This window comes from Monodelphis domestica, chromosome 2 (assembly GCF_027887165.1).
Source record: "Monodelphis domestica isolate mMonDom1 chromosome 2, mMonDom1.pri, whole genome shotgun sequence".
Taxonomy (NCBI): Eukaryota; Metazoa; Chordata; class Mammalia; order Didelphimorphia; family Didelphidae; genus Monodelphis; species Monodelphis domestica.
The window spans coordinates 17,471,032-17,498,803 of NC_077228.1; the positions used below are offsets into that span (position 1 = coordinate 17,471,032).

A 27,772-nucleotide genomic window follows, 5' to 3' on the forward strand; every position below is an offset into this window, starting at 1 on the left:
CTCATATTATGATGTCAATGATTCTGTTTATTTCTGACTTTTCAGGAGGACCAATGATTCTCAGATTATCTCTCCTTCCACTGTTTTCCTGATCTATCACCTTGTCAGTGAGATATTTTATATTTTCTTCTATTTTGTCAGTCTTTTGACTTTGCTTTTTAATTCTTGCCGTTTTGCAAGACCGTTGTCTTCCAGTTGCTTAATTCTGGTCTTTAAAGATGGGTTTTCCTTTTCAGTTTGGTCTACCCTGATTTGGGGGGCTTCCAGCTGTTTCTCCAATTGGGAGTTCTTTTCCCTCAGATTGTTCTATTCTCTTTGCATTATTTCCCATTTTTCATTCCAGGAGGCTTTCTCCTTTGATAACCTCCAATTTAAATTCTTCAAGAGCATGTGGACAATTTCCATTTCTTTTGGAAGGTTTTGGAGCATTTATTTGGGTTTCTCTTCTGCTATTTCCTCTATAGTCTGTATTTTTCCTCCATAAAAATTATCCAAAGTCAACCCCTTCCTCTTGCTTTTCTTGGTGTTGGAAACTTATTCCTGGGCACTGTTTGCCATCTGTATGGTTCTTTTTCCTTTCCTTTCCAGTCAGAAATCTGAGTGAGACGGGCTGGCTCTCTGTCTATGGAATTAAGGAGCAAGTCTTTTGCCTGAGTCAAACACTCGAATGTCCGCAGCTGCACTACCTTCCAATGGGAGCCAATGTTCTGCGCTCCCATGCCTGCAAGTGTTTAGAGTGCTACCACTCTCAGGGGTAGCTCCTTGGTGGTCTTATTCAGTTCCCAAGACTGAGATGCCCCTAACTCACTACAGAGGTGCCCTTCGCACAGTTGTTGATTATGGCGCTGGTTCTGAGTTCCCAAGATCTGAGCTCACCCACCTGCCTGCCGGAATTTCGAGTATAACTGGTCTCAGGGGTATGTCCTTGGTGGTCGTAGTTAGCTCCCGAGACCTAGAGGTACCCCTTCCTCAGTCCAGAGGTGCCCCTCATTCACTTATTGATTCTGGGGGCATTGACTCTAACTATGGCTCCATAGGTGTGGTGGGGGAGGGTAGATCAGCTCAAGTTTATCTGGGAGATTTTTGCTCCTTTATAGTATGGAAAGGTCCGAATCCCATGTACCTTCAAAGCTGCGCCCTACTGTAGAGTCCCTCCATTCTCATGAGAATAGTTTATTGGGGGTCTTTTGAGGTCATCTATATTGTTGGGTCTGAGGAGGGGAAGCGAGCCATGTCTAGACCGCCACCAGGTTTAACCAAAAGTTGGGATAATATCTCTCTCTATGGGTTTTGAGGGAGAAATACTCTGTAAGTTTCCCAGCCCAAAAGAAATGGGAACTCTAATTCTTAGGAACACTTACTGTATTCTTGGGAGCTAATGGGAAACATAAATTCTGTCCCCCTCATATTTTACAGTCCTGTATTTGAGGGGTTAGTTACTCATGTTCTAAGAGAGATAGAATTTTTTAGATTAACCAACTAGCATTTGCCTTTCTATTTAAGGGTAATATCAGCTCTAATTTAAAGGAAAACAATTTAGTCTCATGCACCCTGGACCTCTTCTTTGCTGGAACAGAGTCTACATCAACCACTCTAAGGTGGGCTCTGCTGTATATGGCCTTTTATCCAGAGATTCAAGGTATGGTGATAGTCCCAGGCTATGAAAGTTTCATACATCCTTTTAGGATTCTGCCCAGAAGAAAAGATCTATTCATGTAGAGACATAATATTTGCAAAGTAACTTACGCACATCATCTTGATTCAACTGGCTTTGGAAAAGAGCAGTGATTCCTATCCTTCACAATCATGAGCACCCCTTTTTGACACCAAAATTTTGTTTAACCACCCATCAGATGGTAGTTGCAGGTCAGGACAATAAAGTATAGGATTTGAAGCCAGAAAGATGTGAGTTCAAATCTTGCCTCAAGCACTTACTAATGATGTAATGCTGAGTGAAACCTATAAGTCCATTCAACATCAGTATATTCATTCATAAATAATGATAATAATAGCCCTTCTCTCATATGGGTGCTCTTAAAATCAGACAATTTGATGTGCTTAAAGTGCTTTTCAAAACATAAAGTACTCAATAAATACTAGAACATCCCAAGATGTTGTTAATTGGTCAATAGCTAATTAGTAGGTAGTCTATCAACCTGTCCACCACTTTCCATCCTCCGGTGTTGATGAGTCTATAGACAGGAAAAGAATCCTTGTCTACTTCATTTATTAATCACATTTTGCTAAATAAGAACATCCCTCAGAATAACTAAGGACAAAGAAATGTAAAAACAGAGTGTCTGATCCAGCTCCCAGATACAAGAAAACACAAACTTCTCTCTAATCCAGACTCTTAAAAAGAAATTAATATATTAAATGAAAAGTGTAAATTTTCCCATTAGATTTTTTGTTTTTTTTCAATTATTTTAGTGGCACTATGATTATTTGTTCATCAGAAAGCTATGTGTTGACAAAAATTAACACTTCATAATGTTTGTGTCCTATTAAACATGAAAATTTCCCTTATATTTCAAATAGAAATGCTCAATTGTAGAATGATTTCCATGGTGACAATTTCCAGAAAGTATTCACTGAAAGAAAAATGTCCTTATTTATGTTTAATATACTACATCTCCACCTTTCCTTGCCACAGGGTCTTGTACCTTTGGTGAAGTGTCAAGCCAGACTTCCATCCAATCCAATCATGGGTACAAATGTGCTTCTCACACTTGATCAGAGAAAACTGGATGTGGGGAAAGAGAGCCCTGAGTTCCAATCCACTCTCAGATATATCCTAAATGAATAAATGAGAAAGTTACTTAAATTCTGTCCACTTCTTCTCTAAAATGGAGATACTCTGGGGTCAGCTGGGTAACTCAGTGGATTGAGAGTCAGGCCTAGAGAGGGGAGATTCTGGGTTCAAATCTGGCCTCAGACACCTTCTAGCTATGTGACCCTAGACAAGTCATTTAACACCAATTGCTTAGCCATTTCCAATCTTCTGTCTTGGAACCAATACACAGTATTGATTACAAGACAAAAGGAAAAGAATTAAATGAAAAAAATAAAATGGAGTTAATCATTGTATTGATCTCCTGGAATTGTTGTGAGGATTAAATGAGAGAATATTTATAAAATATTTTATGAATCTATACTTATGAGCTATTATTTGACTCTCAAAGAAACTGTCTTCCTCTTTTTCCAGGTAAAATACAAGCTGAGATTGACAGGGTGGTTGGCCAGTCCCGGCAGCCCACCATGGCTGATAGAGAAAATATGCCCTACACTAATGCGGCCGTTCATGAAGTCCAGAGAATGGGCAATATCATTCCTCTCATGGAACCAAAGGTGGCCACAGTTGATACCACACTGGCAGGATACCATGTGCCAAAGGTAAATGGCTTTTTCTCTCAGGAACTTATAGTGGTTCCATGACTTCCACCTGCCTGGAGGTGGGGATAGAAGAGGGTACAAGAAAAAGCATCAACTTTACAAGGGTTCTCACCTTAGCATTCATGAGCCTGGGGTGTGTGTGTGTGTGTGTGTGTGTGTGTGTGTGTGTGTGTGTGTGTGTGTTTCTATGTGTGCGTGCGAATGCACATGTGTGTATAAATCAATGCCATGATTTGCTTTGTAACTTTATTTCACTTGACAAATTTAATTCCATTTTTTGAGGGTTCCCTAAGCTTCACCAGGCCGACTGTCAATGCCTTCCTTGGCACACAGAGGGAAAGATCATTGGACTCAAATCTTAGTCATTGATTTCCCCAGTCAGACAAGAAAGAGCCTTGTCCAGAGCCTGAGTTTTCAGACATCTACTTGGGTCCCATTTTTTACATTTTGAATGTTCCTCTTTGGGACTCAGTTTACTCTTCTGAAAAGGGGCACTGGATGAATGAGAACTATTATTAGTAATAGTAATAAAACAGAAAATTGGGTGTAGAAAGTGTCCTCAGACATGGACTGCTAGGAAATAGTCTGTCAGTGCTGAGAAGGGCCTTGGAAGAGAGAATGTCAGCAGAAAGGAGTGTTAGAACTCAGAATGTCAGAACTGGGTGAAGAATTCAGGATCATGGCTGTAAAGACAGCAAAGCTGAGGAGAAAGAACTCGCCCCGAGTCCCACCTCCTCCTCCTCCAGTTCCAAAGATGTTCCTCCCTGGACTTCTTAACCTGTCTCTTAAGTTCCTGCGCCTCACAACTCAAGCCTAGGGAGCCTGGAGTGCCAGGGATGGCCTTGGAGAGGGACAGACTGCCAGGCCAGGAGGAGGTAGCATTCAAGGATGTGGCTGTGGACTTCACCCGGGAGGAGTGGCGACTCTTGTCCCCTCCCCAGAAGGAGCTGTACAAGGAGGTGATGCTGGAGAATATCAGGAACCTGCTTTCTGTGGGGCTTCCAGCTCCTCCAGAAGACATGATCTCTTATTTGGAGCAGAGGGAAGCCCCATGGATGCTGGAGCAAGAAGGCCTGAGGAGCTACTCCCCAGGAGAAGAGATCAGACCTGAAATGAAGGCAAATCCAACAGAGGTGAGCCTTCCTGTGGACCTACAAAAATTAATGAGTGATGGTCCTGATAACTTTGCTTTCAGAGAATTCTTTGTTGTACCTCAAAATTTATCTCATATTGAACATCAAAGAAGGCACACTAAGGAAAAATCTAGTCAAAGTAATCTATGTGGAAAGGCTTATATACAAAGGGTTAGTCTTGTTGGACATCAGAGAATCCACACTGGTGAGAAACTTTATGAATGCAATCAATGTGGAAAGACATTTAGACAGAACTTAGAACTTTCTGTACATCATAGAGTCCACACTGGAGAGAAGCCTTATGAATGCAAGCAATGTGGAAAGACATTCCGTCAGAGCTCCCATCTTGCTGTACATCAGAGAATCCACACTGGGGAGAAACCTTATGAATGTAAACAATGTGGAAAGACATTCAATCAGAGCTTCCATCTTGCTGTACATCAGAGAATCCACACTGGGGAGAAACCTCATGAATGTAACCAATGTGGAAAGACATTCAGTCAGAGCTGCTCTCTTGTTCTACATCAGAGAGTCCACACTAGGGAGAAACCTTATGAATGCAAGCAGTGTGGAAAGATATTCAGTCAGAGCTCCCATCTTGTTGTTCATCAGAGAATCCACACTGGGGAGAAACCTTATGAATGCAAGCAATGTGGAAAGACTTTTATACGGAGCTCCAATCTTGCTGAACATCAGAGAATCCACACTGGAGAGAAACCTTATGAATGCAACCAGTGTGGAAAAACATTCAGACAGATCTCCCATCTTGCTCATCATCAGAAAAGTCACACTGGGAAGAAACCTTATGAATGCAATCAATGTGGAAAGACATTCAGACAGTTTAGAACTTGCTGTACATTAGAAAGTCCACACTGACAAGAAACCTCATGAATGCCAAGAGTGTGGAAAGACATTTTGTCAGAGCTCCAATCTTGCTCATCCTCAGGGAGTCCACACAGATGAGAAACCTTAAGAATACAAGCTATCTGAAAATATGTTCACATGTAGCTCCAGTCTTGCTATTTTTTTAAGGAAATTTAACCTCCCTTTCTCCAGCAGCTTATCTTGGGTGAGCCTGAACTAGAGGGGAGGATTGTGTGGTGGAATATTGTGAGGATAGAATGGAAGTAGGAAAAAGACAACAATAGAGTTGAGAGATAATGTGATGAGGACAGGGTCATGTCTCTTATATTGCCCCCTGGAATGCCCCCAGACAGCCTAGGCAAAATAGAAAGCCACAGTTGGCTCCTGAGATGAGATTTGTGAGTTAGTAGGTGAAGAAAAAGTTTGATAAACTGAGGCAAGAAAAGATATCAAAGCTCTTCTCTTTCAGTTTTGTTGCTGGATAGACTTATGAGCATGGCTAGGGTGTCCTATTGGTGGCTAAATGGAGCAGTAAGAAATGTATCTCTCCTATTTTTCCTTCTTTTTCTCCTGCTGTCTTAGATTAAGTCAAATTAATTTAGTCCCAGTCTCATAGTTTTCTCTCTTATACTGTATATCACAGAAATCACAGATGTTGACACTAAGCTTTCACCTTGCTCAAAATCAGACAATTCACTCTACTATGTCATAAGCTCTCCTAAGATTAGGTCCAAATGGACATGTGATATCATAAACAAATTAAGGGAGCATAGAATAGTTTACCTTTCAGATCAATTTATTGATAAGGGAAGAATTTATGACTAAATAAGAAATAGATAACATTATGAGGTATAAAATAGGCAATTTTCATTATATTAAATTTAAAACTGTATAAACAAAAATAATGCAGCCAAGATTAAAAGTGTAAACAAGAAGTTATCATTTGCTCTACAATATGTCCTATTAAATACTTCCATTTAAAAAAAAAAAAGAATTCAGGATCATGTCAGTAATGAGAGCAAAGCTGAGGAGAAGGAATGCGCCCCCAGTGCCCAGGCCCACAAGGAGTATCTGCCATAGCCAGTGTTTGAATTGCCCTCTTCCACCATCAAAGCCTGCCTTGCTTCTCTGGGCATCTTTGACACCAACTGAGAACCTAGTGGGGCGATGACCTTCCTGGCTCTGGGACCCAGAATGATACAAGCACAGAGGCTCTCCTGGGGCTTTCCCCAGGTTGTCCCAACTAAACAAACAATATCACCTGAGATAGCAATGAGGTCTCTGGCAAGGTGAACAAGTAGACTTAGATGGACACTGACTACAGAAACCTTCAGATTGTGTATCAGGGAACCAACTGGCCACCGGGGCTTGGTGAGTACCTTCTCCTGGGCCATCAGCTCCAACCCAGGCTGCTACTTTTACTGGAGAAACATTAGGCTCTGGAGACTGAATAAAAATCATGTTAATATAACTCTGAGGTTCATAAAGCCTTAGCAGGTCTTATGCATTCTCTTCCATCATCCATACAATTCAATTCCATAAATGATTATTAAGTGCCTTCTGTGTACCAGGTGTTAAACACTACTGAGAATAAAACATGGGTCTTCTGATCTGAGACTCATTTCTTTTTTCATCTACTGAGTTGATAATTATGTGTCAGACACTGTGAGGAACAGAGAACAGAGAAATGATAATAAGCATAGGATGAGCATTTGTAACCCATAATAAATACCATCTCAAATGTCCTCACAACAACAAGGGTTGGGGGACCTGTAATCACCACATTTACCAAGTAAGGAAATTAAAGCAGGAAGGGAAGGGACTTACCTAGGGTCACATAACCAATTACTATCTAGTCATTAGAAAGCTTTGTGGTCTCTGGACATCCTTTGCTCTCTGACCCTCATTCTCTAGTCTGGAAAATGAGAGAGTGACCAGGACCATTCCAAAACAAAGTTTCTTGGACTCACTCCCTTCTCTTTATTTACAGGGGACCAGGGTGGTGACCAATATGACTTCTTTGCACAGGGACCCCAAGGAGTGGGCTACCCCTGAAACCTTCAACCCAGAACATTTTCTGGAGAATGGTGAATTTAAGAAAAGAGAGTCCTTTCTGCCTTTCTCAGCAGGTGAGTCATACACTGTGCTCTCCCTGGCTCCAGGGGCTTCCCCTCAGTCCAGTTAGATTTGAGCCTTTGCCAGATCATTTCCTCCAAATGCAAAGAGGAAGGCAGAGGGAGGGCAGCTGACTTGCCTGCCATTTCTCAGAGGAACCAGGACAGCCTCAGGGATAGGCTCTCAGGGGTGCTGAAAAGTGACAGGACTATTACTTAAGCCATCTTTGCTTTCCATGACACCAAACAGCTGCTGAGACCAGCTCTTGTCATGGCACTGAAGGGGTTGGCACACAGGCTCAGTCTCCTGATGGCTGCACTGGGACATGCTCTCATCAGAAATAATGAGTTTTGGGAGAGCTGGAGGAGTGGAGAGTCTTCTTCATGCTCCCCTGGCAGGTGACCAATTGTGCAATTAGCTCCTAGATATCATCCAGGCTGATGTAATAATTAAAATAGTTGAGGCCATAATTGTAATGATTAAAATAGTGGAAGATATAAATTGTAGTAGATATAAGAGTGGATGAGTAAATTGTGACCACAGAAAATATGTTTTCACTACATTGTCTTATATTTAAATCAATATATAACGTGGTTGCCAGGGAAAAATTCCCAATTATTCAAATATACCCAAGTCAGCTGGGTTTTATAGAGATTTTAATTAATACAAATGTGGAATTAAAGAAAAGGAGAGAATGAGAGAAAAAGGAAATAATAAGAAAATGACTATACCAGCCTAGGCAGGCATGAGCCAGCCTAGGAAGAGAGGGATCAGTCAGTCTTTTCTCACTCACCACAAGATCTGTCCAAGCAAGGATTCAGAGGGACAGAGTCTCTTCAGACGGAGTTCCAGCCAGAGTCAGCCTCTCTTAGACTGTCCTCAAGAGCCTCTCTCAAGAGACTGTTTCTTAATCTCAGATTTTCATCTCCTAATGAAGGGAATTTTCTCCTATGTCACCTCCCCTAAGTTCTCCCATCTACCAATCACAGTAGATGTTTTTCAAAGGACAGACCATTCTTAGTTTACACCTCAGAAGACTAATCTTTTGAGTAATTCAAACCTGAGTAGACTCGAATCTCTGAGTAAGTTCTCACCTCTTTGCTCCTTGTAAGTTCACAAGTTGCCTGACCTTTATAGGTACTTAGCACCCTTTTGTATTAGTCCTAAAAATAGGCACAGCTTAAGAACTTTTTGCCTTATTATAAGTATGGGTTTAAGTATCTTTCATTGTTCAGCAAAGAGTTTATAACTTTATCTTCCCTTAGGCATGCTTAAGTATGGTGAAGTAGAGGTCTCACATTCCTGATCTAAGTTACTTCATTGTTTAAAGTGGGGAATGGTCTTAACCCAACCTTATGAAGTAGGGTCTGAGAATTTTTAAGGTTCCCACTGAGTTCCAAGCTAATGGGGTCTGTCCACATTCTGCCTCCTTCTTCCAAAGCCTCCTCCTTCAGTCAAGTCAGTAGTTCAAGTCAAGCTGGCTCTGAGATAGCAGACTCAATGCCATTGCAGTCTTATCTCCTTGGAAAGACCTGCCAAACACAGTATTCTCACAAGGCAGGCTGGTACCTTCTCTGTTTCTTCCAGACCTAAGCAATGGTTTCAAACACCAAGAGGTGGTGACTGTCCAGTATCACACAGTTAGTAAGTGTCAGAGGAAGGAACTCTGCTTGGAGATGCATTATTTCAACTGTTCAGAGTTTGGTGACTGGCTTGGAATTGAGAAGCCTTGGCATCAAATTCCCCCTCTGGCACTCATTAGGTTGTGACTTTGGACAAGTCACTTAAAACCAGTGGTTTCCTGATTGGTCAACGGAGGATGTTGGGCCAGATGACCTTGAAGGTTCTCCTCAGTGCTCTGATTTAGGTGATCTGACTCCCTAATGTGGGCCCTTGAGACAATACCCTGACATACTGTCTGTGCCATGCTTTGGAGGATTCACTGATTCCTAATCTCTTTGCCTTTCAGGGAAGAGGGCCTGCCTGGGAGAACAGCTGGCTCGGGCTGAGCTCTTCATTTTCTTCACTTGCCTGCTTCAGAGATTCACATTCCAGGCTCCCCCAGACACCCAGCTGAGTCTGGACTCCCTACCTGGCCTTACCTTTTCTCCTGTCCCCTACAAAATCTGTGCTCTTCCTCGAGAGACACCACCCATGCTTAGCCTGTAGGGGAGACCTGAAATACTTAACTCTTAAATTTTTAAAATCACTATTTGGGCAATCAGAAGGAGTATACGACTATGGGGTTTGTAGTAGTAAATTGACTAGGATACTATGAAATCCAAAAGAAAAATTTGAGGGGTATCGTAGGGGTTTATACTGAGAGAAATGGGAAGGAAGAAATGGAATGTGATATATTAACTTACCTAAAGAGGTGTGAAAAATCTATTTTAGTGGAGAGGAGGATGAGGTTGGTGAAAGGCAATGTTTAAACCTTGTTCTCATCAGAATTGAATCAGAGAGAAATAGCAAACCATACTCAGTTCTGGATAGAAACATATCCTTTAGAGAAGAAAGTAAGAAATAGAAAAGTTATGTGTGGGAGAGGATAAAAGGGAAGGTGAACTGGGAAAGGCAGTGGTTAAAAAAATTGTGAGGAGAGACAGAATAAAAGGAAAGAGCAGAATAAAAAGGGAAAATAAGAAAGAGGGGAATACACAATTGATATTGATAGCTATGGATCTGAATGCAATGACGCCCCCCCCAAAAAAAAAACAGAAGCAGACAAGAGAATGGATTAAAAATCAGAATCTTGTGATATGCTGTTTACAAGAAATGAATGTAAGGGAAGATGACAAAAACACAGTAAAGGTAAGGGGGTGGAGCAAAATGTATTGTGATTCACTAAAGAAAATATATAGTAAGGGGCCACAAGGCATAAAACCTCTCGGCAAAATGGAGAAAAGCAGAAATAATTCATGGATCATTTTCAGATCATAATACAATAAAAATTAAAATAAATAGTGGCTATGAAAGCCAAATTTAAAATTAAAAAATAATTTAATATTCTAATTCTACAAAAGGGGTTGGTCAAAGAACAATTGATAGAGATGAGTCAGTAATTTCATTAAAGAGAAAGGCATCAATGAAGTTGTATAACAAAATTTGTGAATTGAAACCGAAGCAATACTTGGGGGTAATTTCATATCTCTAAAGGATTACATCAGCAAAATAGAGAAAAAATCAGATCAATCAATTGGATGTACAAATAAAACATTAGGAAAAGAGCAAATCAAACATCTCCAATTAAAAACTAAATGGGAAATATTGAAAGTGAAGAGAGAAATTAATAAAGCTAAAAGTAAGAAAAAGGTTTGAACTAATAAAGAAGAGTAGGAATTTGATTTATAAAAAAATGAAGAAAATAAGGCATTTGTTAATTTCATTTTAAAAAGGAAAGAAAAATAAAATGACTGGTATCAAAAATGAATGGTGTTAATTCACTGTCTACGCAGAAAAAGGTAAATCGATAAATAAGAACTATTTTGCCTACTTATATGCCAATAAATCTAAGTGAAATGGATAAATATTTGCAAAAACAGAAATTGCTCAGATTAACACAAGAGAAAATGGAATACTTAAATAATCTCATTTTATAAAAAAATAAATAAAAAAAAAAACATCAATGAGACACCTAAGAAAAAATCCCCAGGACCAAAAATGTTTCTACCAAACATGTAAAGAACAACTAATTCCAATACTATATAAAGCACTGAGAAAAATAGGCAAAGAAAGATTCCTCCCAAATTGTCTTTTGAAGTAAACAGGATTCTGATATCTAAGCCAGGAAGACCAAAAAGAAAATTATAAACCAATTTACTAAAAGAATATAGATCTAAAATTAAAATACCAGCTGGTAGACTACAGCAATATATCACAAGGATCATTCACTACGACCAGGGAGGATTTAAACAAAGGATGCATTGCTGGTCCAATATTAGAGAAACTATAAGCATAATTAATCATGCCAGTAACAAAATTAATAGAAATCAAATGATGATTTCAATAGATGTGGAAGTAGCTTTTGTCAAAACACATCAACCAATATGACTGGGGTTTTAGCTTTAAAAGAAAACTCATACAAGTATGAATTTATTCCAAAAATTCCAATTTTTTCTTGTTACATTGGAATTTTATGATAGTTATATCCTCTTTCCTGATTATATGACAATTGTATTCTAATTGTGTTCAGATTTCATTTCAATTTTTCTAATTGTATTAGAATTTATTTTAATTATCCCAATTTATTCCAATCAGACTATAGCATTATTTCAATGTAATTTTCTGAATAAAGCTGGAATTGTTTTCTCCCAGTCGAGTTCATGAAACCCCACGTAGCCCTCACGGGTCCCCGGCTCCTTCTACCTTAGTTCTCAAGCCTGTTTTCAGAGGCAGCTTGTCCTGGGGAGCAGAAGGCTGCCTTGAAGTCAGCTGAGCTGGGCTCCAACCAGGCTCTGAAACCTACACAGAGTTGGGTGCCCTTGTCAGGTTCCTGATCTGTCTAGACTTTTTCCTCTTCTCTTCTAAAGCAGAGGCTGACTCTCCGGGGTCCTTCCTGCCCCAAAGCTGTGGCTCTGTGATATGGGACCTACTAGAGGGTCCGTTCATGTGTGGGTGCCTCCCCTGGTCACTCCTGCCAAGTAATCTCTCCACTTCCCAGGAGACAAGCCCTGGCTTCCTTTCCTGGGGAGGCTTGTGTTTACTCTCTGGAGGCAAGTGCTGGCTGAGGGCGGCGGGGTGGGGCACGGAAGAGAGGCTCGCACTTCGTGGAGCTCTCACTGGCTGGCTCACAAAACCCCGCCCTCTCAGCAAACCCAGGGAACTGACAAAGCTCAGGCTTGATACCTCCCTGGAACTCTTGGTCCTGGTGGCCCCTCTGCTGCTGCTGTTGCTGTTGCTGTAGAAGAACTCTCTTGGCTGGGCTGGCCTTGGTGCTGGAGCTGGAGGAGGATGCAGCTCCCTCTAGGAAACGTGCTCCCTTCCCTGCAGACCCTCCTCCTCTTCTCTGCCATTCTCCTGATCCTGGCCAGTTATGTGCAGAGGAGGAGGAGGCAGCAGTTTAAATACCCCCCGGGGCCTCTTCGGCTGCCCATATTTGCCAACGTCTTTCAGATAGACATTAAAAAACCCCATATCAGCATCCAGGAGGTAAGGAGTGCGAGGGGAGTGTAAGAATCCACCAGCTGTGAGGTGGCAGAGGAACTGGGTGGCTACAAACCTGCCTGTGATCATCCCTGCTCGACTCTACCTGGAAGCAGCCTCTTATGATGGGAAAAAAATCTGCTTTAGAGCCCCGGGGGGTGGGGGTGGGGGACATTTACCTCCTTTGGAACTCGGAGAAACTCAGATGTTCATCACTTCTGGGATGAGTCATTGTGGAGTAATTTTTTTCCTTATGACTCGGATCAGATGGTCATTGAGATCCCTTCTGAACTGTCATCCTGATCAAATGAGATGATATATAAAACGTGCTTTGTAACTTTAAAGCAAAAGAGGAATGACGGTATTGTCATCATCATCATCACTATGCAAAGTCACTGAACCTCTGCTTTTCTAAGTTTCCTCTTTTGTTCAAAAAGAAGAAGAATCCTAGCACCTCCCTCCCAGTGTTGTGGAGATCAAATGATTTAATCATTTAAAGGGCTTAGCACAATGCTTGGAGCACATTAGACATTTATGGACATGCAGAAAACAGATGGAGAGATAGATGGACAGAGAGATAGAATGGGAAAGAGATAGGGATAGTTATGTAGGTTTATATTATACATAAGATATTATTATTGTCTATAAAATGAGAGGGGAGCTGCTTGAGAGAAGGGATTGCCTGATAGCTCTTTAGGTATCCTCAGCACTAGGCATAGTGTGGCATACAGTAGACTTTTTAAAAATATTCATTAATTGACTGACAGGCAGAAATCGTTGTATGAAGCCTCTTCGGTTCCTTCAAACATTTGAATCCCAGGCTCTAAATCTGGGACCATTGAGCATTTCCTAAAATCTATTTTTGATAACTACATTTTAATACATTTGGTTTACTTTATGATGTTATATATTCTCTTTTATGCATTTAGAAACTTTCTTCAGAGAAGGGATCCATAGGCTTCCCTAGACTACCAAATGGACAACATCACAAAAAAAGGTTAAGAATCAGTGCTTCAGTGGGGGCAGCTGGGTGGCTCAGTGGATTGAGAGTCAGAAACAGAGATGGGAGGTCCTAGGTTCAAATCTGCCCTCAGACACTTCCTAGCTGTGTAGCTGTGTGGCTGTGTGGCCGTGGGCAAGTCACTTAACCCCTGTTGCCTAGCCCTTACCACTTTTCTGCCTTGGAACCAATATTCAGTACTGATTCTAATATAGAAGGTAAGGGCTAAAAAAAAAATCAGTGCTCCAGGTCTCTGATCTTAGGACTTTGAACAAGTTATGCCAGGAGTCTGCTGATCCCTAGTCTACTTGTTCAACTCTAGCTAAAATATTGGCACTGCCACCTTCCAAGCAGTGTTCCTTCCTATTAAGTTAAACAAATAAAAACTGATGATTATTAATAATAAATGACATCAATTGGTAAGTTGGTAAATAAATTAATAATTAATTTCTGATAATTATAGTTAGAATTTTTGTAGAATTTTAAGATTCTCAACGTGCTTTACAATTGCAGAAATCTCTCTTGCTATTTCCCAGATCTTAGTCTCACATAAAATCACTTAATATTCCTTTGCATGTACTCTCTGTTTATTTATCTATGAGGAGATTAATACCTTCCTATGTCAGCTCTTTGAGGGTGTGGATGATGTAGGTTTTGTGACTGCCTGCTCAGCTCCCAGCACCACACCAGGGTTATGTGTAAGGAAAAGATTACAGCACAAGAGGGTTTTTTCAAGGAAAAGCAAGAAATGGAATGTTAAATGAACTGCCAATCAACAGAGGGAGAGAAGATTATAATAGGATCTGGTCAGGAGGCAGTTGAGAAGCCCAGGGGCTTGAACTATCTCATTTCTTCCCTTTTGACTGTTGGAAGAGGTAACAGAGAGAATTGCTCTTGATTCATGATTACTCATTTACTGAGTACTACGACGATTTGGGAGCTTAGCTCTGAAGAAACTTTGTCACTTTTGTTATTAATATCTCCCCATAGAGAAAATAACCCTATTTCCTGAATTGAACACCATGTGAAAATCTTTCAATCAACAGGAAACCATGACAGAATAGGGAAACCTTATTCCCCTCTCACCTCCTCCATTTCCCTGATTTCCTCTACCTTAAGAATACAAACCCTTTTAGTAAAGATCTAAATTGTGAGAATAGTCCTTGGAGAAACTCTTAAAGTTTACCATTCTGAGGAGAGCCATTGGAGTTAACTAAGAGACAGACAGAAAGACAGAAAGTGTTGTGGGGGGAAGGGGTTCAAAATCCAGCCTTTGCCTTAGCTGGCTTCCTGTGTCCCTGTCCTATTAACATAAATCTTCTAGAAATAGCATCTATTACACATGGTCTTATGAATCAATGTTTGGTGGGTTGAGTTAAACTCAATGAAATGCAATTGGATCAGACTGAATCGAGTGGACTTCATTGGTATTGATGTCTCACAATCCTACAATGTCTGATAGTACAGATAAAAAATAGCCTGAAAGGCAATGGAAGTTATCAACTTAAACTAATCTTTTTTCAGTATGTCAGGAAATATGGAAATATTTTCTCCATGAAGCTGCTGGGTAATCCCACAATAATTGTTAGTGGATTGCCACTGATAAAGGAAGTCTTAGTCAACCAAGGCCACGTGTTTGTTGATCGCCCCAGATTACCTTTGCAATCCTACAGCTTTAAAATTAATGGTAAGTTCTTTGAATTATGGTTAACCTTTTATATCTCCAGTTTTTATTGAGAAGTTTCTGACCTCTCACCTTCATCCTGTTACAGATAAAGAGTGGTTTTCTTAAACTGTGACCACGAAAATATGTAAATGACCAAACGGTAAGGTTTTGGCCACACTGGTAAAGATAAATTTTTGTGTCTTGGTTTTATGTTAAAAATAAAGTGGTCGCCATGGGAAAAATTCCCAAATATGAAATACCCAAATCAGCTGAGTTTTTATGGAGATTTTAATTAATACAAATAAGGAATTAAGGAAAGGGAGAGAGAAAGAGGAAATAATGGGAAAAGGGCCCTAGGCCATTGGCCTAGGCCTGAGCTTTAAGAGAGACCAGTCAGTCTTTAATCCACTCACCACAAGATTTTGTCCCAAGCAAGATTCTAGTGTTCTGAGAGACCCAGCTACTCCAACTAGTCCGAGCTCCAACTCAGCTAACAAAGTTGCACTCTCTCAGAGCCCCAGCAGCCTCCTCTGACCTCCAATTCAGCTCCAAACTTGAATTAACTTTCAGAGGCCTTCTGACCTCCTTTTAAAGAGAACTTTCTCCTATGTAACCTCCCCTAAGTTTCAACGTCTAACAATCACAGTAGACGTTTTCCAAAGGACTGACCATTCTCAATTCACATCTTGTGAACCTTCTCTGGGTAGGCCAAAACCTCACACCTCTTGCTAAGCTTGCTTGACCTTTTAGTGATTAATTTGACCTTTATAGGTACTTAGCACCTTTTTGTATTAGATCTAAAAATAGACCCAGCTTAAGGGTTTTAGCTTTACTTTAAGTATGAGTTGGGGACTTTTCATTGTTCAGTAAGGAGTTTACAACTTTATATTTCCCTAAAGCATACCCAAGTATGGTTGTAGTAGTGCTAGAGTTCCCACCTTCCTGACCAAAGTCACTTCATTGTTTTAAAATGGGGAATGGTCCTAACCAAATGTTCTAAGGTAGTCTGAGAATTTCCAAGATTCACAAGTCTGAGAAATTTTAAGATTCACAATCCTATTAGGAGAATTAAAACCCATAATATCAGAAATAGACCTTTCCCCTTTCCTTCTTTCATGTCTAAGAGTGGGGTGAGGGTGAGCAGTTTAAATGGGAGAGTATCAAGAATTTCAAAGGGTTCAAATTCATCCTTTAAGAAGATCAATTAAATTCAATGACACATGTAAATTGCTTGTTGGTTATGTGAGAGGGGGTAGAAGGAGGGAAGGGAAAGAATATGAATCATATAACCATGTAAAAAATCTAAATTAATTAATTAATAAAAGTTTTCAAATAAAAAATAAAACTAAAAAAATATCAGTTAAAAAAGTCTAAGATTTTCAATTTGAGAACAAAAAGACTCAATGGGAAAGGGGAGAGACATGAGAGATTTCTTCAAAGGCTTAAATACCTCTTAATAGAAAAGGAATTAGACTTGTTCTCCTCACAACAAATTATAAAAAACTAACCAGCTAGAAAGGATGAGGGTTACAGACGGGTGAAAATTTACAGCAAATGAGGAAATACTTCCTAAAAATTAGAGCTATCAAAAAATAGAATATTTTTCCTGAAGAGTTTGTAGATCTCCTTATTGGAAGTCGTTTTTTAAACAACATTTTATTTGATCATTTTCAAACATTATTCATTGGAGACAAAGAGCATTTTCTCTTCCTCCCCCCCCCCACCTCTCCCATAGCTGATGCACGATTCCACTGGGTATCACATGTGTTCTTGATTCTAATCCATTTCCATGTTGTTGGTATTTGCATTAGAGTGTTCATTTGGAGTCTCTCCTCAGTCATATCCACTCAACCCCTATATGCAAGCAGTTGCTTTTCCTTGGAGTTTTTACTCCCACAGTTTGTCCTCTGCTTGTGGATAGTGTTTTTCTCCTAGATACCTGCAGATTGTTCAGGGTCTCTGCATTGCCACTAATGGAGAAGTCCATTACGTTCAATTGTAACACAGTGTATCAGTCTCTATGTACAATGTTTTCTGGTTCTGATCCTCTCGCTCTGCATCACTATTGGAAATCTTAAAGCAAATGCTACTCATTATATTTTGTTGGTGTTCTTTTCTGGGTTCACATTTGACTGCAATTTCTCATAGAATACTTCCAACTCTGAAAACCTATCCATTTATGATTCTTTTTTCCATCAAAAGATATTTTTTGAGTGTCTTTATATTCTAGAAACAGTTGGGATTACAAAGATGAATAATACAGTTCTAACCTTGAGAAGTTTACAGCTTGGTAGCATAGATATGACATAGAATGACAGAATCTCAAAAACTAATAGGGGTCTGAGTGAGGAGGGCAGACTCTCTGTGTATGGAACTAAGGAATGAGGTTTTTGCCTGAGGCCACCTCTCAAGACTCTCTGTTTTCTAGTGTTTGCAGCACTTCTCTACTCTATCTCCATGCCTGAGGTCTATGCTCTTCCACCTCCTGGGGTCTCAAGTCTAGCTTCTCTCACAAGTAGGCCTTTGGTGGTCTTAGTCAGCTGCCAAGGACCTAGAGGTACCCCCTGGATCTCTCACTTATTCTTGTGCATGAGGGCTCTGAATCTAGTGCACTGGAATCGTAGGTGGGGAGTGGGAGGGTAGATCAGCTCACATTTTTGTGGAAGTTATTTCACCCTATTATATTATGGAAATGCCCAAATTCCATGTACCTTCAATGCTGCTTCCTACTCTGGAATCCTTCCTTCATATGAATTGGGTTTTTTTGTCCTTTTGATGTAGCCTATATGTACATTTATAATTCTGCTTTTAGGCCTTTTGACACACATAGTGGTGTAGGTGACAGCATAGTAATCTGCACTAGAGAAGAAATCAATAAAATCAAACTCTGAGGTCAAAGTCTTGCTTGAGATAGATGGAGACAGGTAAAAGGAGCAGGAGTTAACATGGATTTGAGATATCTGTGTTTGTCTTGTTATTCAGAAGAAAGGAAAGTTAATGTTATGACTTGAGGAATGAAGACATGAAACAGGAAACCATGGGAAAATTAATCTCTTAAGGATTGGGCATCTCCCTTAAGTTTGGTTTGGTGTACAGCTCAAAAATGGAGGAGAGGGGAAAAAAAGATTTGGAAGTCACTGTGAAGACATTGATAGGGAATCATTAAGGGTGCAGTAGAAGAATTACCAAGAGTAGAAAGGGCCCATTTGAAGGTAGGTATTGATAGACTAGATGATCACAATGGTACAACTAGTTTCAAAATTTTGAGTGTCCTTGATTCTGGGCCTTTTTGATGGCCTTCCACCCATACTTTCCATCTTTATCTGTGACAGATCATCTTCTGGTACCCTACATTTTAGCCAAAGTGTTTCAGGTACTGTTTCCCTCTCCTCCCTGTTATGATTGGAAAGTTCAGAGAAAGGTCAGCAAAGAAACTTCAAGGCCCTCTGTCATTTGACAAATGATGCAACCAAAGTCAAGTTAATTTTATAAAGTCACATAGCAAGTAAAGTTCAGCTGCAAGATTTAAATCTCCAACTTCTTAAGGCCAAGACCAAAGCTCTATCCTCTAAACAAGACCACCAAATCAATCCATAAATACTCTGATATGAAAGACAATATCCTTTGACCCGCATCTATCCCACTCCAACACTTCTTTCTCTGTTATTGAATTGCATTCTCTATCATAGTGTTTCAGGATTTTCCCAGGCATTGCATTCCTGATATTAGCTAAGTTATCCCAATTAATCACTGTATAATATTTCTGTTACTGTGTATGTTCTCCTGGCTCTACTTTCACTCTAAATCAGTTCATACAGATCTTCCTAGGCTTTTGTGAAATCTTCTTGCTCATCATTTCTTATGCCATAATAGTATTTCAATACTAATGTGTACCACCATTTGTTCAGGTATTCCTCAGTTGAGGGACATCTCCTTAGTTTCCAAATCTTTGAAACCACAAAAAGAGCATATATAAATATTTTATAGAAAACGAGTTGTTTCTTCATTTTTATTATCTCTTTGGAATATAGGCCTAATAGTGGTATTACAGGATCAAAGGGTGTGCAAACTTTTATAACCTTTTTGATATAGTTGTAAATTTTCCTTCAGAATTGTTGGATCATTTCACAATTAGAACAAAATGCATGTGTCCCAATTTTTCCATGTCTTTTGCAACATTTGTCATTTTTATTTACTGTTATATTGGCAAATCTGATAAGTTCAAGGTAGTATCACAATGTTGTTTTAATTGGCATTTTTCCAATTGAGAATGATTTAAGCACATTTTATATGTTCCTTTGCCAATTTGCCAATTGGGGAAAGGCTTGTAATTTTATAAATTTGACTTATTTTCCTATGAATATGAGATATCAGACCTTTATCATAGAAATTTATTGTAAGATTTCTCCCCAAGTTTGTCATTTAACTTTTACTCTTTTTTATATTAGTTTTGTTTGCATAAAAACTTTTTAATTTAATATAATCAAAATTATTCATTTTACATCATATCCTGCTCTCTATCTCTTTTTTGGACATAAATTCTTCTCTTCTCTAGATATTTGCTAGGTAAATTATTCTTTGTCCCCCTAAATTATAGCTAAATCATATACCCATTTTGACTTTATCTTAGCATACTGTGTGAGATGTTGGTTCATACCTACTTTCTGTCATACTGTTTTTCCATTTTCCTAAAAGTTTTGTTAAAAAGTAATTTCTTATTAAAAAATCTTGAGTCTTTGGGTTTATCTAAGTTCATGTAACCTTTATATTTTGTATCTGATCCATTCCATTGATCCTCCATTCTATTTCTTAGCCAAAACCAGACTCTTTTGATGATTACTACTTTATAGTACAGTTTAAGATCTGGTATGACCAGTCCATCATACTTTGCATTTTTAAAATTAATTCTCTCAATATTCTTGACCTTTTGTTATTCCAGATGAATTTTGTTATTTTTTCTTATTCTATTAAATAATATCTTGATAATATTACGACATTAATGAGTATATTATCATAGGTAGAATTGTCATTTTTATTATACTAGTGGAACCTACCCATGAGCAATTAATTTTTTTCCAGTTGTTTGGATGTGACTTTTTGTAATAAGTATTTTGTATCTGTATTCACAAAATTCCTGGATTTGTCTTAGAAGTTACATTCCCCGGTATTTTATATCATCTAGAGTTATTTTAAACATAATTTCTCTTTCAATCTCTTGCTGCTGAACTTTATTGGAAATATATTAAAAAGCTGATGAGTTGTGTAGACTTACCTTATAGAGATTCAGGCTTGGATGGCTATGGTCTTGGTCCACGGTCACAGGTCAGACCCAGGGAATCAGGAGCTATGAGGTGATCTTGTCAGCTGCTTGGCTACCATCTCCAACTGCTCTTTCAGTTGGGAATCGATGGCAGGGAAAGGGGTCCAAATCACCAGGAAAAAGATGTAAATCTTTCCTCAGGAGCAAAGTCTTGACCAACCCTCTCATTAGACTGTTTTAGGATTGAGAGTTAACTGCCTCTCTCTGACAGAAACTCTTGCTCTCCCAAAATTCCAGAACATCTCCTGAGTCCCCTTCTCTGCTGTGCTTGAGACTCCATCAATTTCCCAGACTATAACTTTAGTTCTAGGGTTTGAAACTTTTATCACCCTCCACTGTCCATTTTTCACACCACTTTAGGTGAAATAACTTAACCCAATCCACAGCTCACTTTCCATTATTCTTTCTGTAATCCTTTCTGTAATTGATTTTTCCCATTTCATAGGATTCTAATCAGCTTACTTCTAACCTTATTTCTATGTATACACTTTCTATCTGCTCTACTACAAATAAAAATTTTAACAATTACAAATAACGTCTTTCCATGGAGGAAAACATACAGTTTGATATTATTGAATTCCTTAAGTTTTCTCTTTTTTACTCATGTTTTTAGACTTCTTTCTATGGTCTTGGGCTTCAGCATCAAATTTTCTATTAGGATCTGGTCTTTTCATCAAGAATACTTCAAAATCCTCTATTTCATTAAGTAAACAGTTCCTCCCAAAAGAATATACTCAATTTTGCTGGATAAACGATGTTGGGATATAAACATAGATATTTTGCCTTCCAGAATATCAAAATCCAGCCCTTCTGATCTTTAATAATCAAGGCTACTAATTCCTGTATAATCCTTACTATAGCTCCATGGTTTCTGAATATGGTTTTTGAGCTATTTGCAGTATTTTCTTGGATTTGGAGCTCTTGAATTTAGCTATAATATTCCTGGGGGTTGTCATTTCTGAATTGTTTCTGGAGGTAATTATGGATTATTTCAATTTGTATTTTCTCTCTTGTTCAATAATACCACAAAAGTTTTTATTTTAATTTATTTCTTGTGTTATGAGTTTTGGTAATCCCATAATTCTTATATTATCTCTCTAGGATTTATTTTCCAGATCACTTGTTTCATCAATGAAATATTTCAGATTTTCTTCTTTTTTTCATTCTCTTGATTTTATATTATTTTTTCTTGTTATGTCATGAAGTCATTAACTTTTAACTTGCTTACATAAGCCAAGTCATGTGGACTGGGTTGATCTGGGCTTCAGGATCTCACTGTAGGCTTGAACAAGGCTTCTAACCTCCTCTTGGGTTTGCACTAGGTATTACCCTTAATATCTGCCTTCTACTTGAGCTTGGGACCTTGGTTTGGGCTTGGACAGGGGCTCATAACCTCCTTCTAATCCTGTAACAGCTAGCTATTCCATGGACTACAGGGAGCTAATGTCTGGGCCTTCCCTAAAAACTAGTCTGGGACTTGGAACCTTAAGGAGTTTCTGTGAGGGTTCCATTGAATTTGTCTTGGGTAGTGACTCAGGGTTTTGGCATTGGCTTGGGCTCAAGTTCAGAACCTGGAAGAATAGATATGTGGGAGGGAATATTTCCTCTGGACTTCTATATCCTCTCACCCTGGTGACCAGACCCTTTCTACCCACCTTTCAAGTTGTTTGTTTGTTTGTGTTCATGAAACTTGCTTGTCTCTGTCACCTTATTGGATTTTTCACTCTATTATTTGCTTTGAAACAATATTTTAAGGTTGGTTGGAGACGACACTCATAGTGTTCCAAGCTTTCCCTACTTCTACTCTACCTTTGTGGATCCCCCACACCATTTCAACTTTATTTTTGTAATGTTTGTAACATAGTCATGTCTGACTCTTCCTGATTCCTTAGGGTATTCTTGGCTGAGATATTGGAGTGCTTGGTCATTTCCGTCTCTAGTTGAAGAAACTGAGCCAAATATGATTAAGTGACTTGCTCAGAGACATATAGGTAGTAAGTATATGAGGATAGATTTGAACTCAGCTTCTCCTCATTCCAGGATCAATACTCTATCTATCTACTGAGCTAATATGCTTCAATATCGACTTAAATACTTTTAAAAGAGCCATGAACATCATCCCAACAGTTGTTTCCTTCACAGAAGCAGAAGAAGCTTTTGAAATGCCTATATAGGACTTCCTTAGAACCCCAAGAGTTCAACAGCTAGTCAACTTTTTGACAATGAGCCTCTCCACCAATTGCCATGTTGTATCTTGGTCAACAGAACATAGCCAGTACCACTTAAAGTCTTTTCAATCAGTCATTATTAAACATTTATTAAGAGCTTTCTATGTGCCAGGCATTTGCTGATTTCAAAGAAAACAAAGGAAGACACAAGACATTCCCTGCCCTCAAGAAACATATTCTAAAGGAAGAAACTACATGTGAAGAACTATGGACAAAGAAGCTATAGATGGGAAAAACAACACAATATTGAAAGGAGGTGCTAGAATTAAGAACTCAGAAAGACTTCAGTGAAGAAAGGGAGGTTTTAATGATATTTCAAAAGACAGAGAATCCTCTTAGTAGAATTTTGGAGGGAGAGCATTCCAGGCATGGGCCACAGCCAGAGAGAATGCCCAGAATTGAAATATGGAGTATCTTCAGGAAAAAGCCAGGAAGCCAGTGTCACTGCTTCACTGAGTACATGGTGGTGAGTAAGGTATAAGAAGACTGGACAAGTAGAAGGGGCATGGGTTTTCAAGGACTTTCAATTCAAAAGAGAGTGTTTTCATGCAATATAGAAAATATATTCCTCTTCAATTTCATTGTTTGCCACATGTCCTAAGGCCTGAGTCCTAAGGCATTTTCCCCAAAGAAAAGATTGGTCTGAATTAAAGATTATTTTAGTTTAAATTTAGCCCCACATACTTCTAACCTGTGTGATTTTGTAGAAGTTTCAATCTCATTTACCTCAACTGCAGAAGGAAATAAATGCCTGCTAGGATTGCTGTGAGAATCTATTGAGATAATATTTGTAAAGTGCTTACTTAGCACAGTATCTAGCACACAGTAGGGATGTAGAAAGTGATTATTCCTTTTCTTTCTCTCTTCTCTTCCCTTTTAAAGGCCTCTGTGGAATAACTATCCTCTTTTTCCTAGGGAGGTTGGATAGTTATACAGAAACAGTTTAACCTCTCACCTGTCATTAAAATGCAACATGCCTCTCTTGGACACTCAATGAAGGGTACCCCCCCAAATACTAGACCTTGATCACCAAGTTCTTCATGGGAAAGACAGATCCCAGTATCCCTCTTCTACCACCACTCATTCATGAGTAGAGAGACTGAGGATTGACTGGTACTGTGCTGTCAGCAATGTGGAAGGCACCTATCAGTTCCATATTATTGAGAAAAGGGAAGATAATGAGGTTGTTTATGACACTTCCAAGAACATCAGGCCATGGGATCCTACACATCATTAGCCCATTACACTGCTGAAGTTAGCAGGGGGAACAAGAGATGGCATAGGGCCCTCTCAGTGGATTTCATCATCCATATAAAGACTTGGGTTCCTGTCGTTTTCTTCTTCAAAGGGGAAACTCCAGCAGCCATGCTTCTCCCACTAAGAAAACTAGAAAATCATCTTCATACACCACAAGGTCCATAGACTGATTATAGAAACTAAGCATCCCTGGATATTGTTATCTTCCTCTACTTTATCATTGGGACTTTTAGGTTTTTCCATGAGTTCTATAAGTGAAGAGACCTGTTTTTATTTTCTCCCCACTTTGTGTTTGAGTTTCTCAGGAGCACAGACTGTCTAGACCAGCAGTGGAGATCATTTTAGAGCTCATGTACCCAAAATACACCTGCAAGCTGTCTATTGGCCCCCCTCATTACCCCAGATAGTGGATGGAGGAAGTGCTCTTATTAGGCTGATGGTTAGAGGGGCACAGCATGTGAACATTTTCCCCAGGTGTGGTGAAGAAGGGGAACAGAGCAGCACCCTCCAGCTCACTGGTGCACATGTGCCATGTCTTCAAAACACAGCTCTACCTTTTCTATTTATATAATCAACAAAGTGTTGAGCACATAATACTTCTTTTTTTCTTTTTTAAATGTTTTAAATTAAATTCCATTGTTAGATGAATTAATTTCCACATCAATAAAATTATAGATTTTTGAAGGATTAAGATAAATTATTATTATTATTATTATTACTATTATTATTATTTAGGCTTATTTTTATCTAATGGTCAAGAGTGGAAAGATCAAAGAAGATTTACCATAATGACCCTAAAAAATTTTGGCTTGGGAAAGAAGACCCTGGAACTCCGGATACAAGAAGAGGCCATATATTTCATTGAGGCTATTAGAGAAGAAAAAGGTGAGCATATATCAGAGAGAGATATGTCTTTTTCCCAGTTATATTTTTATTTCTTTATTTCCCAATTACATGTGTTAAAACATTTCCACACAAATTTCTCTAAGTTATATAACTGAACACACCTCCCTCCTCCCTTATCTTTTCCCTCCCAGTCCTGGAACTTGATTATATCTGGGATATACATGTATTATCATGTAAGATATGTATACAATTGTATAAACAATCAAAAATCCTCTGCTTTCAGTTGCATTCCTACTCCAAAAGTTCTTTCTCAGCAGTGGATAGCATTCCTTGTCATAAGTCCCTCAGCATTGTCCTGGATCATTGCATTGCCAATAATAGCCAAGTCCTTCAAAGTTGATCATTCCATAATATTGCTATTCCTATTTATAGTGTTTTCCTGGTCCTGCTTATTTCACTCTGCTTTAGTCTATGAAGGTCTTTCCAGCTATTTCTGAAATCACTGTGTTCATCATTCCTTATATCACAATACTATTCCATCACTATATTATACTCCAATTTGTTCAATCATTCCCTGATTGTTAGGCATCCCTTTAATTTCCAATTCTTTGTTCTGACAAAAAAAAAATTGTAAATATTTGTATACAAGTAGGTGCCATGTCTGCAGTTTGGGGGCAGCTGGGTAGCTCTGTGGACTGAGAGCTAGGCCTAGAGATGGGAGGTCCTAGGTTCAAATATGGCCTCAGACACTTCCCAGCTGTGTGACCCTGGGCAAGTCACTTAACCACCATTGCCTAGCCCTTACCATTCTTCTGCCTTGGAGCCAATATACAATATTGACTCCAGGACAGAAGGAAAGGGTTTAAAAAAATAAAACAAATAAATCTCTGCAATGTACATACCTAGCCATTTTATTACTGGATCAGAGTATGCATTGTTTTATAGACCTTTGGGCATAATTCCAAATTGCCTTCCAGAATGACTGGATCAGTTCACATTCCCCATTTTGCCACATCTCCTCCAACATTCATCATCGTTAATGAATCTATAACTGGGGATGAGGAGAGTAGGAAGAGACAGATCATACTGAGACTAGAGAAAGACAAAATGCCCCAATTTAGAGAAGGTTTTCAGCAACACAGCACATTGATCTAGGAAGAATTAAGGCAGTAAGATTGGAAAGGAATTATGTGAACGTCCATTCTCTTTAATGCCGTTATAGTCATCTATGGGAGCTCACCAACTATTTGATCTCTCATTTCTTAAAATGGCACACATGAAGTTCTACCTTGATTGGTCACTCAAAACTCTGTATAAACACACAAACAAGTACTCATACCCATTCCTCTATACTCTTCTGCTGTGATTTTTAATCTTTTTATTTCTTCTTCCTTTCCACTCAATGATTCATTTCCTGTTCTAGATGTCTTCCCTTTTGTTCTTCCCTTTCTACTTTTCTCTTCTACCTTCTTTGCTCTTTTCTTTTTTGGACTATATAGGTACATATTTACCTATATATAGTTATATATTCATTCACATAATAAATAGATATATATGTCATGCTATTTTCAATTACTTACTAATTTGTTTTCTTTACTTCTTCTTCTGACTGGAAAATAAAACTCTCATAACAAATACACATACTCAGCAAAATAAATTCTTACATGACCAGAAACATGTGTCTTACTAGCATAAATCGATTACATTCTAGTTAGGAAGGGAATAACTCACACCATCACAGCCCTCAGCAACTGTGATTGTGATTTTCTTGGTGCAGGTTATTACAATTTTCCAAGTTATCTTTTCTCACAATGTTGTTGTGGCTATTGTATTTTCTTCTTCATACTTTGCTTCTTCCTTCTCTTTTTCCTCCTTCCCTTCCTCCTCCACTTTGCATTTCTCTGGCTTTTCTGTTATTTCCTCTTATTATCACAGATTTAGAGTAAGAATGAACCTTAAAGAACATCAAGTCCCACCTACCTTATCCTTGAATAAATGGGTAAACAAAGGAGTAGAGCAATTGAGTCACTTGCTTAAGATCACTTACTGGGTGGGTAAATATTAAGTGCCTACTATATTCAAATTCCTGTACCAAATTATATAAATGTTAAAAAAAGGAAAAAGACTGTGACTCTCCTTGCAAATATCTCAGGGGAAACAACATGCAAATGTCCATGTCCAATTAAGATATAGCTGGAAATAACCAACCAAGAGAAGACACTCTAAACAAGATCAACCCTGCCAGGAAATACCTGAGGGAGGTTTGAAATTCAGAACTTCCAAGCTTCAGATCTGGTATTCTACATAATACCTCATATTAGTGCCCTTCCTGTTTTACCTTCTCATAAATCTTCTTTTCATTTCAGTATTTCTAATTATAATATCAACTCTGTAATGTCTACACTCATGAATGCAAGTTGCCTACAGATCCATATGGTGATGGGTATTTTTTTGTGCTCACATATGTGAGTTGAAAGACAGGCACATATTGACTGATAAATATTACACATAGGTGAAAAAATTTTATGAAACTACAGACATGATCTATCAGACACAGAATCCTAGATAGAGATTCTATATCTGACAGACACCTCAGAAGTCTTATGGTCTAGACCTCATTTTGCTGATTAATAAATAGAGGCAAAGAGGGAGAAAGTAACTCATCTAAACTCACACAGGTAACCTAGGTTGAAACAATATAGTCCAAGTAAATCCCAAGCCTTGACAAAAACATTTTAAAATGGGCATGCTCTCTTCTTTTTTCTCAAACTTTTTAAGCAGTCTGTGATTGTTGAAAATAATAACAAA

At 38.7% G+C, this 27,772-nt stretch overlaps 2 protein-coding genes and 1 pseudogene across 5 annotated transcripts in view; 2 read left to right on the forward strand and 1 right to left on the reverse strand.

The window, feature by feature from the left end:
* LOC103092020 (cytochrome P450 2J4-like) overlaps positions 1-10,137 on the forward strand; it is a 46,083-nt pseudogene extending 35,946 nt beyond the window's left edge.
* LOC103105830 (endogenous retrovirus group K member 6 Env polyprotein-like) overlaps positions 1-16,643 on the reverse strand; it is a 68,060-nt gene extending 51,417 nt beyond the window's left edge. Inside the window, exons 1-3 of one of the 4 annotated variants that reach the window (XM_056815044.1) lie at positions 15,727-16,643; positions 12,827-12,946; positions 2,664-2,794 (exon numbers count right to left, since the gene is read on the reverse strand). In XM_056815044.1, coding sequence (XP_056671022.1) covers positions 2,664-2,693 — 30 coding nt within the window. In that variant the 5' untranslated portion in view covers positions 2,694-2,794; positions 12,827-12,946; positions 15,727-16,643. Of the gene's footprint in view, positions 1-2,663; positions 2,795-8,298; positions 9,476-11,870; positions 12,414-12,826; positions 12,947-15,726 lie in introns of those variants that run through there. The other 3 variants (XM_056815047.1, XM_056815046.1, XM_056815045.1) reach the window with 3 other exon arrangements.
* LOC103098058 (cytochrome P450 2J4-like) overlaps positions 12,456-27,772 on the forward strand; it is a 38,017-nt gene continuing 22,700 nt past the window's right edge. Inside the window, exons 1-3 of the mRNA XM_056815043.1 lie at positions 12,456-12,653; positions 15,172-15,334; positions 24,854-25,003. Coding sequence (XP_056671021.1) covers positions 12,456-12,653; positions 15,172-15,334; positions 24,854-25,003 — 511 coding nt within the window. The remainder of the gene's footprint in view (positions 12,654-15,171; positions 15,335-24,853; positions 25,004-27,772) is intronic.